This window comes from Chiloscyllium punctatum, chromosome 30 (assembly GCF_047496795.1).
Source record: "Chiloscyllium punctatum isolate Juve2018m chromosome 30, sChiPun1.3, whole genome shotgun sequence".
Lineage (NCBI taxonomy): Eukaryota > Metazoa > Chordata > Chondrichthyes > Orectolobiformes > Hemiscylliidae > Chiloscyllium > Chiloscyllium punctatum.
In genome coordinates, this window is record NC_092768.1 from 22,780,944 (window position 1) to 22,797,533 (window position 16,590).

The 16,590-nt window shown below is 42.6% G+C and overlaps 1 protein-coding gene across 2 annotated transcripts in view; it reads left to right on the forward strand.

Annotated features, from left to right (window-relative positions):
* The first annotated feature begins 706 nt into the window (after positions 1–706).
* The window catches only part of LOC140455270 (carnitine O-acetyltransferase-like), a 53,427-nt gene continuing 37,543 nt past the window's right edge, over positions 707–16,590 (forward strand). The window contains exon 1 of one of the 2 annotated variants that reach the window (XM_072550010.1): positions 707–823. In XM_072550010.1, coding sequence (XP_072406111.1) covers positions 797–823 — 27 coding nt within the window. In that variant the 5' untranslated portion in view covers positions 707–796. Of the gene's footprint in view, positions 824–12,252; positions 12,559–16,590 lie in introns of those variants that run through there. The other variant, XM_072550009.1, reaches the window with a different exon arrangement.

Sequence of the window (16,590 nt, forward strand, 5' to 3'; positions counted from 1 at the left end):
CAGTTACCTCATCCATGCTGCAACCCTCACTCTCATCCATAGTTAAAAGAACCTCAAACTTATTTGACAAGCATTATCTACACTGATATTTACATGAGTTTGGTGGGAAGTATTGAATGCTTATGCTGCTATTTAATATTGTTTCATTGTGTTAGAACAACTTTCCTTCCATAAATTTGAGATGGTCCAAAACTCTACTGACTATTTCCTGACTTCCATCAAGCCCCACTCACCCGTCACTTATGTGCTGACTGACTTACGTTAGTCCAAGTTTGGAAACATCCTGATTTTAAATTTCTGATCCTTGTCTTCAATTTTGTTAGGGTCTATAATCTCCCACAATCCTCTGAGATTCCTGCTATCCTAAAATCCTATGCTATATCTCCAATTTTCATTGCTGTACCTTTGGGTTGCCGTGCTTCCAGCTATGTAGGCTTAAGCTCTGAAATTCCCTCTCTGAGCCTGGCCCTTTCAAACTTCATTCTTCTCCTTTAAAACATTCCTAAAAATGGACCTATGGCGATGCATCTAAATGCCCCTCTATCTTTGCCACAATATTCATTTTCTTTAGCCCTCCTGAAGTGTCTCCTGACTATTTGTTTGTTATATTTAAGGCACTGTATCAATGTGGGTTATTGTTGATTAAGTGTTAATTTTGTAACATGCTTTCCCACTTTCAGCATGTATAAGAGGTGCAGGTTTCTATTCCAAAAAGACTCGACCTAGTTGAGGAAACTATTTTTGGATGTGACCACAAAAAAAATGTTGAGAGGAAGTACAAACTGAATAAGGAGAAATGGAAAATGAAAACAACATGGATCAGGTAAGAAGCCATTAAAAGGGTTGTTATGATTGGAAATTTATCAATTCATGGATGTTCTAGGTCAGTTAAAATTTAATACCGAGAAGTAATAAGTAATATCATTTGCTAAGAAGAAGATAAAGATGCAATGTAGCATAAAGGGTACAATTTTCAATGGGGTGCAGAAACAAAGAGATATGGGGATGCTCAGATCATTGAAAGATGGCAGGACAGGTTAAAAAAAAACTTAAAATTGGTGGAAGGAAATCTAGCTTTTCTAATACAGGCTTGGATTACAAAACACCCTGATGAAGGGCTTATGCCTGAAACATCAATTCTCCTGCTCCTTGGATGCTGCCTGACCGGCTGCGCTTTTCCAGCACCACACGCTCAACTTGAATTACAAAAGCCAGGATGTCATGATGAACATTTATATAACACTGGTTCAGCTTTCATCTGAAGTATTGCGTCAAATTCTTGGCACTAGACTTTAGGAAGACTGCTCAACTAAAAGGAAAACTATGTAAATAATGGAAATCTGAAACACAGAAAATGCTGCAGAAACTTAGCAAAGAGGGAAAAGCAAAGTTAATATTTCGCTTTTTTCGTCAGAGCTAAAGGGGTTGGAAAATGGTGGTTTTTATACTTTTGACAGAGGCGGAGGCAGAAGAGCAAGGAAAGCAGATGGTGTAGAGGTCAAGTGCACAAGACAAAATGTTTGCTAATTGTGGTGAAAGAGAAATCAAATTGTAAATTGGATATAAATTAAGGTGTGTAAAGGAGACAATGGGTCCTCTCTGCTGGGAGCAAAATAAACAAGACACAAATAATACAATGCTATTAGTGGACTCAGGGGAGGAGGGGACCAATGTAAGGAAAATAGAGAACAGAAATTGCATGGCCAGGATCTGAATTGTATCCCAAAAACTAAAAATGCAAGAATTGCAGGGCTACCGAGAAAGGGCAGGGCAGTGCCAATCAGTTGCTCTTCCAGAGAGCTCGCACATACACTACATACTCAAGGATCTCCTTTCTGTTCTGCAATCATTCTGTATTTCTATGAATTCAATTTTTTCAATGGCTCCACTTCATTACTTTGATTGTATTTGATATTTTTTCCAATCCAGTATTGCATAAGCTACACATAGCAGGAAAAACAGTACCAGGAGCACAACTTGAATTGATGTTATCAATTTGCTCAGATGGAGACTTTTATTCACATAATATCATTATGAATGTTTCAAAGAAATAAAGATTTGAACTTATACATTTTTTTCAACATGATTATGTTTGTATGTGCTCAGATTCTCCCAAACCTTCACCTGTGATTCATCCATCACTCAGTCTTGGTACAGTCTTAACCAATCTCCATAGATTTCTTTGTATTAGGTGTAGCTGAGTGGGTAGCACTCTCACCGCCAACTTAGTCAATTATGAGTTTAATTCCTTGAACGCATCACTTGGGTGATACTCCATTGCAGTCTTGAGGGAGTGGTGCACTGTTTGAGATGCCATTTCTTAGATGTAACATTGAACTGAGGCCCAACGTGCCCAGTCAGGTAGACATGAATGATCATGTGGTAGAATTCAAAAAAAAGGAGAGTTTTCTTTGAATGTTCTAGTCAATGTTTATCCCTCAGCCAACATCTAAAACATTGATCTGTTCATTAACACATTGCTGTTTTAGTACACTGATTAACTGCTGCACTTCCTTTGTTACAACTGTATCCAAACTTCTAAAAATTGTTGTGAAGCACTTTGAACATCCTGAGGTCATGCAAGGTGAGAGAATAATTTTTTATGTTAGTGTGCAGGTACAGCAAGTGATTGATTAAGCTAATGGGATATGATAACTTTAATGTTCAATTCTTCTCATAATAAATTAAGAATGTTATAGTATTCAGGGCATTGGTGAAACCTCATCTCAAATTCTGTATGCCATCTTGGTCTCCTTATTTAAAGGAGAATACAAAGGCTTTGGAGGTGGTTCAGGGCAGATTCCTTAAATTGCTATTTGGAATGAGCCAATTGACTTCTGAGGAAAGATTGGATAGTCTGGGATTATTTTCTATGGCCTTTAGAGGAGTGAGAAGTGATTTGATTGATCTTAGAACATAGAACATAGAACATTACAGCGCAGTACAGGCCCTTCGGCCCTCGATGTTGCGCCGATCAAAGCACCCCTAACCTACACTAAGCCACTATCCTGCATATACCTATCCAATGCCCGCTTAAATACCCATAAAGAGGGAGAGTCCACTACTGCTACTGGCAGGGCATTCCATGAACTTACGACTCGCTGAGTGAAGAACCTACCCCTAACATCAGTCCTATATCTACCCCCCCTTAATTTAAAGCTATGCCCCCTTGTAATAGCTGACTCCATACGTGGAAAAAGGTTCTCACTGTCAACCCGATCTAACCCCCTAATCATCTTGTACACCTCTATCAAATCACCCCTAAACCTTCTTTTCTCCAATGAAAACAACCCCAAGTGCCTCAGCCTTTCCTCATACGATCTTCCTACCATACCAGGCAACATCCTGGTAAACTTCCTCTGCACCCGTTCCAGTGCCTCCACATCCTTCCTATAGTATGGCGACCAAAACTGCACACAATATTCCAGATGCGGCCGCACCAGAGTCTTATACAACTGCAGCATGACCTCAGGACTCCGGAACTCAATTCCTCTACCAATAAAAGCCAGTACGCCATATGCCTTCTTCACTGCACTATTTACCTGGGTGGCAACTTTCAGAGATCTGTGTACATGGACACCAAGATCCCTCTGCTCTTCCACACTACCAAGTAGTCTACCATTAGCCCAGTAATCCATCTTTTTATTACACTTACCAAAGTGAATCACTTCACACTTAGCTACATTGAACTCCATTTGCCACCTTTCTGCCCAGCTCTGCAGCTTCTCTATATCCCGCTGTAACCTGCCATATCCTTCCTCACTGTCTACAACTCCTCCGACTTTCGTATCATCCGCAAACTTGCTCACCCAACCTTCTAACCCTTCCTCCAGGTCATTTATAAAAATGACAAACAGCAATGGTCCCAAAACAGATCCTTGCGGAACACCGCTAGTGACGGCACTCCAAGATGAACCTTTGCCATCAACTACTACCCTCTGTCTTCTTCCAGAGAGCCAATTCCTAATCCAAACCTCCAACTCACCTTCAATGCCATATCTCTGTATTTTCTGCAGTAGCCTACCATGGGGGACCTTATCAAACGCCTTACTAAAATCCATATATACCACATCTACCGCTTTCCCCTCATCTACCTCCTTAGTCACCTTCTCAAAGAATTCAATAAGGTTTGTGAGGCACGACCTGCCCTTCACAAAACCATGCTGACTATCCTTGATCACATCACTCTTATCCAGATGTGCATAAATCCTATCCCTTACAATTCTCTCTAAGACTTTGCCCACAACAGAAGTGAGACTCACTGGCCTATAGTTACTAGGATTATCCCTACTCCCCTTCTTGAACAAGGGAACCACGTTTGCTAGCCTCCAGTCCTCTGGCACTACTCCTGTCGACAAAGAGGACACAAAAATCAAGGCCAATGGCTCTGCAATCTCCTCCCTTGCTTCCCAGAGAATCCTAGGATAAATACCATCAGGCCCAGGGGACTTATCTATTTTCACCCTTGCCAGAATTTCCAACACCTCTTCTCTACATATCTCAAAGCCATCCATTCTATTTATTCGTGCCTCAGTATTTATATCGACAACAATGTCCTGTTCCTGAGTGAATACTGACGAAAAGTATTCATTCAGCGCCTCCCCAATCTCTTCAGCCTCCACACGCAACTTCCCATTACTATCCTTGATTGGACCTATTCCTTCCCTAGTCATTCTTTTATTCCTAACATACCTATAGAAAGCCTTAGGGTTTTCCCTAATCCTACCAACTAAGGACCTTTCATGTCCCCTCCTTGCTGCTCTTAGCTCTCTCTTCAGGTCCTTCCGGGCTACCTTATAACTCTCAATTGCCCCTATTGAACCTTCACGCCTCATCTTTACAAAGGCCGCCCTCTTCCGTTTAACAAGGGATTCCAACTCCTTATTAAACCACGGCTCCCTCACACGACCCTTTCCTCCCTGCCTGATAGGTACAAATAGTCTTGACAAGGTGAATAGTCTTGAATAGTCTTGACAAGGTGAATGTGGAAAAGATGTTTCCTCTTGTGGATGAACATATAACATTACAGCACAGTACAGGCCCTTTGGCCCTCGATGTTGCGCCAACATGTGGAACCAATCTGAAGCTCATCTAACCTACACTACCCTACACCATTTAAATGCCCTTATAGTTGGCGAGCTTACTACTGTTGCAGGCAGGGCGTTCCACACCCTTACTTGCTCTCTGAGGAAAGAACCTACCTCTGACATCTGTCCTATATCTATCACCTCTCAATTTAAAGCTATGTCTCCTCATGCTAGCCATCACCATCCAAGGAAAAAGGCTTTCATTGTCCACCCCATCTAATCCACTGCTCATCTTTTACATCTCTTTTAAGTCATCTCTTAGCCTTCTTCTCTCTAATGAAACCAGCCTCAAGTCCCTCAGCCTTTCCTCATAAGGCCTTCCCTCCATACCAAGCAAAATCCTGGTAAATCCCCTCTGCACCCTTTCCAAAGCTTCTGCGTCCTTCCTATAATGCGGCAACCAGGACTGTACACAATACTCCATGTACGACCGCACCAAAGTTTTATCCAGCTGCAACATGATCTCATGGCTCCAAAACTCAATTCACCCTACCAATAAAAGCTAACACACTGAATGCCTTCTTAACAACCCTATCAACCTGGGTGGGAACTTTCAGGGATCTATGGGTATGGGTAAGTCCAGAACAAAGGACCATTGTTTCAAAATTAGCAGTCACCCTTTTACATCAGGGGACTATTTTTGCTTTCAGGAAATTGTACAACTTTGGAACACGCTCCCTCAGAAGGTAGCGGAGACAATGTCTTTGAATATTAAAACACAAAATAGGACTAGAATAGGCCATTTGCTCCTTAAAGACTGCTCTGTCATCCAATTATGGTCATGGCTGATTATCTACCACAAAGCCCTATTCCAGGGCTTCAGCACAAGCAAGAATGATACTCCACTGCAGGACTGAGGAGGCGATGCTCTCTTTTGGACTATACATTAAGGCTACCTATTCAGGAATTTAAAATTCTAGAGCATTATTTCTTTAACATTTAAAAATTTGTTATCCTCTTCTCTGGTAAAGAATTCCACAGGTTGATCAGCCTCTGAGTGAAAAAAATATTTCCTCATCTCAGTTCTGAATAGCTCATTCCCAGTATCAGCTTAGACCCCCTTTGTTACATGTTCTTATGGAAGCATATCATTGCTTAGGTAAGATGACCAAAAATGCCAATAATACTTGATCCAAATCATTTATACATATCATGAATAGCTGGGACCCAAGCACTGATCCCTGTGGTAGCCCGCTAGTCATCACTGCTACGTGGAAAATAAAAGACATTTATTCTCACTTTCTGTTTCTGACCTGTTAAACAATTCTCAATCATCTCAGTTCATTCGCTCCAATCCTATGTCTTACCAATACACCGTCGAACTGTAGTAAGACATTTATACCCCTGAAGTGAAATCCTATTTCAATAAAGCTGTTCCTAATTGTTTGCTGCATCTACCTGTTTACTTTTATGACTGGTGCACAAAGATACCTCAATCCTCTTGTACATTCACATTTCCAAATATATTACCATTTCAAAAAATCTCTGCCTTTCTGATTTCACGCCAAAGTGTATGACGTCACATTTTTCCACATTATACTGCATCTGCTATGTGTTTCCCCACACTTTCAACTTGTGAAGATCGGCCTGAAACCTCCTTGCATCCTCCTCAAAACTCACAAGTTTTGTGTCATCAGCAAACTTGCAAATATTGCATTTGGTTTCCTCATTGAGTCAGACCTCCGGTCTGAAAAGCAAACCTCCACCATCACCCTCTGTCTTCTACCTTAAAGCCAATTCTGCATCCAAATGTCTGGTTCTAATTGTATTGCGTGTGATCTAACCTTGCTAACCAGTCTACCATGAGGAACCTTGTCCAAAGCCTTACTGAAGTCCATACACGTCCACCGCTCTGCCCTCAGCAGTCAGGGACATTTAGCCTCAGATCTTCAGGTGACCGTTCTCCAAGGTGGACTTTGGGATGGGCAACAACAAAAAATGGCCAAACAAAGGCTGATAGCCAAGTTCAGTACCAAGAGGATGATGGCCACAATCAGAATCTTGGGTTCATGTTGCACTACAAGTGACCCCACTAGTCATACTCTCTCACACACACACACACTCTTACATACTTACACACTCACACAGACCCTCTCTCACATACACACACCACACTCACACCCACACATACACCCTCTCACAGGCTTATACTCCAACACACCCACACACATATACTTTACCAAGCTTTCACACATGCAAACACACTCTTGCATATGCACTCACATGCAAATACTCACTCTCCCTCTCATGCACGCACACATATGTTTAAGTCTTAAAGGTGAATTTGTCTTTGCAGAAACATTCTATATTACACACAAAATGCACAGTCTACAGGCAGTCGATACATGTAATATTTTCCAATATTTTCCACTTTGGTAATAGAACCAGTCTGACTCAAGATGGGAGATACAGACAGACTCTGGCCTCATACCTTTAATACATTGTCTGAGTTCAGATGTCACCTTTCATTATAAAACCTTAAGTTACCTCTAGAAGGTGACTTAAAAGAGTTCAGTGATTTACATATTAAAGAACCAAAACCTGCATTCCAAAAGATGAAAGACTTAACAATCCAGGTTGGTTGAATATATGAAAGACTTAACAATCCAGGTCTGACACTGTAACCTTTTGCTATAAATTTTGTGTTGTATGATCTTATACTCCACAATGGCCTGATAAAGGAGTAGTGTTCCGAACCTAGTGCTTCCAAATAAACCTGTTGAAGTATGACATGGAGTTGCGTGATGTTTAGCTTTGCCCACCCCAGTCCAACACTGGCTCCTGCATATCTCATGTATCCTCTTTGTTACTTCTTCAAAAAAACTCAATCAAGTTAGTGAGACATGATTTCCCACACACCATGTTGACTATCCCTAATCAGATGGGCGAAGGTGAGGACTGCAGATGCTGGAGATCAGAGTCAAGATTAGAGTGGTGCTGGAAAAGCACAGCAGGTCAGGCAGCATCTGAGGAGCAGGAAAATCGATGTTTTAGGCAAAAGCCCTTCATCCCTAATCAGTCCTTGCCTTTCCAAACACAGGTAAATCCTGTGTCTCAGAATTCCCTCCAACAACATGCCCACCACCAATATCAGGCTCAACTGTCTTTACTTCCCTGGCTTTTTCCTACCACCCTCATTAAATAATGGCACCACGTTAGCCAACCTCTGGCACCTCACCTATCGATGTTACAAATATCTCAGCAAGGGGCCCAGCAATCACTTCCGTAGCTGCCCACAGAATTCTCGGGTACACCTGGTCAGGTCTTGGGGATTTATCCACCTTTATGCATTTCAAGACATCCAGCACCTCCTCCTCTGTAATCTAGACAATTTTCAAGATGTCACCACCTATTTTGTCACATTCTGTACCTTCCATATCCTTCTCCCCAGTAACCTGAGAAATTCTCCAGAGTACCCTTACCTAACCCTAGCACTGAACCAGGAGGTGTAGCCTCAAATCCCATCCTTCTGAGTTGTATAATAACATCTTTGAGCAGGTTGATTGAAAAATATAGATCCTGAGCAACATGTGGCTCTTGTGGCAGCGTGGTGGTGTCCTGACCATGGAACTGGAAGGCCTGAGCTCAAGGTCCAGAGGTGTGTGATTGGGGCTTTGAACAGGAAAATTAGGAAAATATTTATCTTGAGTAGTTAATGCAGTTATGTCCTGGGACTGAATTGACTGACCTCCAAAAACAACTAGTTTTTTTTGTGCCATATCTGACTCCTCCAAAAACAACCACCTTCCTTTGTGTTATTGCTGATCCCAATTAGGTGGAGGGTTTGGGACAGCAGTAATGCTTTTAGTCACTTCCCCAGGCTAACTTTCCAGGAATGTGGTTTTGAATCCCAGCATGTCAAATGATGCAATTTGACTGTAATACAAGTTTGGAGTTAAAACTTAGAATATTAATAATTTTAAGCCACCATAGCCCTATTAGAGCATTCAGCCACACTCTCATTACAGATTGGTGATAGTTAAACCACAGGCAAAGGGAGAGATTGAGAAGGAGAATCTTTCATATTGAACCCCAGCTGTTAGTTGCATGCTCCATGACAAACCAGCTGTCCACCAATTTTGACTACATACCCACTGTCAATTGTGTAAAAACATTCCAGCCCCCTTAATGCCCTTTAGAAGAGGAAATCTACAGTTCTCATCTGGTCTGCTCTACATGAATCTCCATTAACATAAATGTGGTCCATTAACGGTGACCGACTCAACACAGACATCTACCACAAACCCACCGACTCCCACAGCTACCTGGACTACGCGTCCTCCCACCCTGCCTCCTGTAAAAACTATCCCTTATTCCCAAGTCCTCAGCCTTTGCCGCATCTGCTCCCAGGAGGACCAATTCCGCCACAGAACATACCAGATAGCGTCCTTCTTCAAAGACCGCAATTTCCCCTCCCATTTGGTCGATGATGCCCTCCAGCGCATCACGTCCACTTCCTGCACCTTTGCTCTTGTACCTCACCCCTCCAATCGCAACAAGGACAGAACGCCCCTAGTCCTCACCTTCCACCCCACCAACCTCCGACACATCACGTCATTCTCTGCCATTTCCACCATCTACAAGCAGACCCCAGCACCGAGGATATATTTCTCTCCCCACCCCTCCCCAGGTTCTGTAAAGACCATTCCCTCCGCAACTCTCGTCAGATCCATGCCACCCCCACTAACCCATCCTACCCTCCTGGCACCTTCCCCTGCCACAACATTGCAAATTGCAAAACCTGCGCCCACACCACCCCCTTTACCTCTGTCCAAGGCCCCGCTTTCCACATCTGATAGACATCTACCTGTACACGTCATTTACTGTATCTATTGCTCCCGATGTGGTCTCCTCTGCACTGGGGAGACAGGACGCCTCATTGTGGAACATCTCCAGGACACATGGATGAAACAACTTCACTGCCCTGTGGTTGAACACTTTAACTCCCCCTCCCACAGACATGCAGGCCCTGGGCCTCCTCCTTACCAAACCCTTATCACCTGCTGCCTGGAGGAAAAATGCCTCATCTTCCACCTCGGGACCACTCAACCACACGGCATCAATGTGGATTTCACTAGTTTCCTCATTTCTCCTCCCCCCACTTTCTCCCAGATCCAACTTTCGAACTCGGCATCGCCCTTTTGACCCATCCTACCTGTCCATCTTCCTTCTCGCCTTTCGGCTCCACCCTCCTCTCCGACCTATGACCTTCACCCCACCTTCATCTACCTATTGCATTCTCAGCTATTTCCCCTCCCATTTATCTCTCATTTCCCTTGGCCCACAAGCCCCATTTCTAACGGAGAGCTTACGCTCAAAATGACAATTCTCCTGTTCCTCGGATGCTACCTGAACAGCTGTGCTTTTCCAGCACCACACTCTTGACTCTGATCTCCAGCATCTGCAGTCCTTGCTTTCTCCCAGTTAACTGTTACCTGCTCACTGAAATGATTTGCCATGCCATCGAGTGATACCAAATCCAGCTATAAAACTTAAATGAAGAAATTAAACCTCACCTGCTCATCCAACATTGGCCTAGGCACCAGAAATGACAATGGCAAAGCAAGTCCTGTCACAGCAGACAGGTTCCTGAGATGGTAGGACTGACTTCCAAAGAGAAACTGGATTGGTTAGGTCTATGGTCATGGAAATATAGAATGGGGGGGGGGGGGGGGGGGGTTCATGAAAAACTATAAAAATCTACAGGACTAAACGGGTAAATGCAGGCAAAGTGCTCCTCATGACCAGGGAGTCCAGGATCAGGGGTCACAGCTTAAGGATATGAGGAAGGCCATTCAGGACTGAGATGAGGAGGTATTTCTTCACCCAGAGGGTGGCAAGCTTGTGGAATTCTCTGCCACAGAAAGTGATTGAGACTGAAACGCTGAATGTTTCTAAAAAAGGAGTCAGATATTGTTCTTTGAGCTAAAAGGATCAAAGGACATGGGGAGAAAGCAGGAACAGGATACTGAGCTGGATGATTAGTTTTTGAATGACTGATTCAAAGGTTTGAAAGGCTGATTGACATACTCCTCCTGTTCCTTTCCCTGTTTCTATTTCCTATGTATTTGGCCAGACTGAATTTTCTGTGGACAATACAGGACTTGAATAATTGTTCACATTGTTCCAGTTTTGTACCCATATGGGATCAGCCCCTCTAATGATGCAGTAATTTACCAGCACAATTCTTCAGGACTGCTGCTATCCTCAGTAGCTCATGCTGTATCCAGAGTCTTCAGCTCTTTCTAGATGTTGCATGGAGTGAATCGATTTGGCTGAAGACTGACATTTGTAAAACGAGAGGACCTCGGGAAGAGACCAGGATAGATTATCCACTTGGCTGAGTTCTCGATCAGAGTGGATAGAAACATGTGTGAAGCCTCGCCCTCATTCTTTCCTTGCCCCTACCGTTCCTGGCTGAATGAGACAGAGCCAGAGCTTCAATCTGATTTATTGATTTTAGGATCACCTCGATCTCTGTGTAAGGCAGCTGTGTCTCAAATGCCTTATCAAAAGGGAGTACACTATTACATTTTGTAAATAAAATAAACAATTTGAACACAGATGCTGAACTTCAATAGGAGCATTCGCGTCAACATTATCAACCAGATGAAAAGCTCCATTCCCCTCCTCACTCTAATCACTCCCAGCTGAGGACTGGTTAATATCTTGGGGATAACACTGGTCCTCCAAGAGATATTTCGCGTAGATGTATTAAGGTTCCACTCGCTTCCTGCCAGTGTCCCTCCATTTCTAGTGTTTCATTTTTTTTTCTTTGTTATACTGTAAACAAACAGCCGCCTCTCCACTTGCGCCAAGTCTCTTTGTAATGTATGTTTTGCTAAAGAAAATTCCCTTAGCCTGACCTTGGTCACGTTGTGTTTTGTTGACATTTGATATTAAGAGCGCCTCGCATGCCAGACTGTACCATTCCAACAGCGAGGGAAAACCTTCCTTTACACCATATACTAATGATTGGATGTTATCAACATAACTAAATCGCTTTTTTACCGGGACCTAATATATTGCAAGCAAAACCAAAATGACAACGGGATTTAAAACACCACGCTGCACCGTTTTAAACACCCCAATCGTTTTGGGTTGTTTCAAAACAATTTCTCCCTGTAACAATGTGATTATTTATAAATGACATTCCGAGCTGCTTTCTCTCATAATTATCAATACACGAAGATGTTCAAACGCCACCATAACCTGATGATACCCCTGCACGTTTCGATCGTATCCTTTTCAGTTTGACTGTAGAAAGAGACGGGAAGCAGACGGAAGTAAGGCGAGCTCTGGTGAACTCTAAACTCTTGCCATTTCCTTACGCCCTGACAGCTGCTGGAACAGCTCGAACCGAGCATTTTTTAAAATTCCCTTTTTTAAAACTCAGGCGAGCTCCTACATTGGAGTCAATGTTTCTCAGCAAAGGTTCTCCATGATGCTGACGGCATCGACGCGCCTCTTGGTAAGTTTCCAATCGCCAGTATCATTCGTTCATGACCTGTTACATTGTAGCAAAACAAATCGGATTTATTCGGGAAAAAGAAGACACAGGAGGAAGTGACGATTTATACATTGTAACCATAGCTTGTTTATCATGTACAGTAATAGCTGGTAGATGTTTATTGCATGCTTGAAATCGCACCAAGCAGCGAGCACTGCACACGTGCTGAATGTCACTCTGTCCTGCCCTGTTGTTGAGCTCCAGTATAACTTGCAGCACCCCCCCCCCCAATCCCCATCCCCATCCTTCTAGCGCGAAAGAGCTATTGCAGTCCGTGTTTGTTGCTGCATATTATTAGTAAGCCCTCACCTAATCTGCCCGTACATGCAGAAATAGGCTTTAAAATTAAATTAAAAGGGGAAAGGAAGAATTGTATTTCTAACCCGCCACTTTTCGGAAGATCTCGAAACACTGTGAAGTCAGTGAAGTATGTTAGAGGGGGGTGGTATTACTCCGCGTTCCAAATACTGTCTTAAGGTAGAGGTGTGGACACTTATTTTTGTTTTTTTTTGTGTGTGTGTCAAACTGCTGACATCAGTTAATTTGTGTTTCATTTCCTGCCCAGCGAGATCACGCCTCCAAGGTGTTGCCTGCATGTCACTGCATAAAATGGCCTGTTGGCTTTGACCTGCAGTTTATCGGCATGAAACTAAAGGGCGCAGATATTAGTTTTTTTTTGTCATTCAGAACCTAGCCTGAGAATTAAGCTTGGCAGCTTTGTGTTTTGGTGAAAGTCATTTTAAATGTAATCTGTGCAAATTGAAGTAGGGTAACCACCAATCTCCCATCTTGATTGAAAGTGTGGGAATAACCTAGACAGTGACCTGGTTATTTATTTCATTCAAACAGACCACAACTTGCATTTATATAAAGCAGCCATGCTACTTCATAGGGGTGTTCTCAGACACAATTTGCTCTGAGCCGTATAAATTGATATTAGTATGGGTAAGAAAATACTTGCTTAAAAAAGAGATGCTGCATGTCTTGAAAAGAAGTTGAGTGAAGAATTCCAGTGCTTGGTGCCCAGGATAAGTACAGAGGCAGCATTGGACTGGATGAGCGATTAACATCACGGGTGCTGGAGAATCCAGGGTCTGAGGAGAGTGGGGTGAAGAGAATCAGGGGAGATGATGGAGGCAGGGCATTTGAGGCCAGAGAGGTATTTTAAAAAATGAAAATTTTAAAATTGAAATTTTCCTGGACTGAAGCTTAGGTAGGTGAAGGATAAATCTTTAACACCTGATGAAGAAGCAGCACTCCGAAAGCTTGTGTTTTCAAATAAACCCATTAGACTATAATCTGGTGTCATGTGATTTTTGACCTTGTCCAATCCAGTCCAAAACTGGCACCTCCATTTCATGAATAAATGGGATTTGGTTTGAAACTTAATGTCTGAGTTAAAGAGGATATCAATCCAGATCAGTCTGGTGTAATAAAAGAAATGTGCAGCACGGAAACAGACCCTTCAGTCCAATTTGTCCACGCGGACGAGATATCCTAACCTAATCTAGTTCCATTTGCAAACGCTAGGACCATATCCCTCTAAACCCTTTCCTATTCATGTACCATCTAGATGCCTTTTAAATGCAGTAATTGTATCAGTCTCCACCACTTCCTCTGGCAGCTCATTTCATACATGCACCACCCTCTGTGTGAAAAGGTTGCCCCTTAGGTTCCTTTTATGTATTTCCCCTCTCACCTTAAACCTGTGCCCTCTCATTCTGGACTTCCCCCACCCCAGGAAAAAGACCTTGCCTATTTCACCTCTACAAGGTCACCTCTCAACCTCCAACTCTCCAGGGAAAACAGCCCCAGCCTATTCAGCCTCTCCCTATAATTCAAATCCTCCAACCCTGGCAACATCCTTGTAAATTTTTTCCGATCCCTTCAAGTTTCACAACATCCTTCTGATAGGAAGGAGGCCAGAATTGCATGCAATATTTCAAAAGTGGCCTAACCAATGTCCTGCAACATGACCTCCCAACATCTATACACAATGCTCTGACCAATAAAGGAAAGCATACTAAACGCCTTCTTCACTATCCTATCTACCTGCGACTCTACTTTCAAGGAGCTATGAACCTGCATTCCAAGGTCTCTTTGCTGAGCAACACTCCCTTGGACCTTACCATTAAGTATATAAGGCCTGCTTTGATTTGTTTTTCCAAAATGCAGCACCTCACATTCATTTAAATTAAACTCCATCTGCCACTCCTCAGCCCAGTGGCGTGTCTGATCAAGAGCCCATTGGACTTTCAGCAGAAGGAGACAGTCATTCCAGTTTACTTCTGCTTATCTTCTCAGGAGGAGGAATGTTATTGCTAGGTAAAAACAAGGACTACAGATGCTGCAAACCAGAGTCTGGATTAGAGTGATGCTGGAAAAGCACAGCAGATCAGGCAGCTTTTGCCCGGGAATGTTATTGCTGCTTGTCATGCTCTTGGGTTCGCAGCCAGATCAGGAACCGTGCCAGAACTTGTATCCTGATGATTCGGGGTTGCTGACTCGTAAGAGCAAACCGATAGGCCTAGTCTCTAAAATGACAGCGGATTCACCACACATGCCATCACCCACTTCTTCTGAAAAAGGAAATGTGGTGACCTGTGGCAGTAAGAGATACTCATGTTTAAGTGGTTCTAATTGTAAATGTTGACACCATGGCACCATTTTCTTTTAAAAGAAGCATTTCTAGTAATGTGCAGAGTTTAGCTTGGGTTACTCACTGGCAGAGGAAGAAGCATTCAAATGGCACCTTTCACTGACTTTGTGATGTTCCGAAGTGTTAGGCTGCAATGATCACATTATTAACTGGAAATTTCTGAGTGTGTGCAAAATAGGTGGCATACTAATCCAGTGTGATAATGATCAGCTGATTGACTCTCTTTCAGTAAGGCAAGTTCATCTTGTTGGTCCAGGTAATTTGGAATAACTCCTCAATCCTTCTTTAGAATTATGCCACAGGATCTTTTACATTTCCTTGAGAGAGCAGGCAGGGCTTTTGATGCAATTTCTTATCTTAAAAAAAGACTTATTGCACTCTTCCCTCCCACTGTATTGGTGTGTTCATGCCATTTGAGTGGAACATGAATCCAAACCTTCTGACTTGGAGACACACAGTTCTTGCTTTTGTCACCAGGGCATTAGCAGACTGAAGTAAAAATGTATTGGACCTAGAAAAATGTAGGAATGGAAGAACCAAATGAGAAAATCATCTGGGAAAATGAGCAGCTAACCTAGTGTTTCCTAGTCTTTGTTATGCATCCACAAGTAAATGTGTTCTTGCAAGGAAAATCTTTCAGTAGTTTGGATATCACCACATGAGCTGTTTCCTCATTGGTCATGCCTTCAACTACTGTCTACCTCTGTAACCCATTTCTCTCTTTCAGATCCTTAAAAATGAATTCTTAGATCATGCTTTTGTCACTCAGTATAATATCTCCTTACATTGCTTAATGTCATATTCTGTTTGTTAGCACTTTGATGAATTAGCTTGAATGTTCTACTATGTTAGAGATGCTTACACATACAAGTTTGTTTTGACTTAGCAGTAACAAGCACATCTCTCCAATCCCTTCCTCCAGGTAGCAGTAATTCCTGCTTCATACTTAATGGAGTCAGTGTCCAATCTTTTATCGTTGGTGTTTCTCTGAAGTACTTTGCAAAAGCATATTGTTTCTTGATATCTGCTGTCTCCGGATTTGGCGTCAAGATTTTTTACAGTTCAAAAATATGCTTTTCATTATCAATAAGAATACAAGTACAAAACAGTTTAATACAGATTTTAAAGGAGAAACATTTTAAAGTGGAATTTTGACATCCCTTATTAGAATTTCAATCTAGTTGCAATGAAAAAGGCATTTTCTAAGCATGAAAAGAAATTAGTTACATTCCCATGAAGGCTATTCGATTCCCTACAGCGTGGGAACAGGCCCTTCAGCCCAAGAAGTCCACACCGACCCTCCAAAGAGTAACCCACCCAGACACACTTCCCGA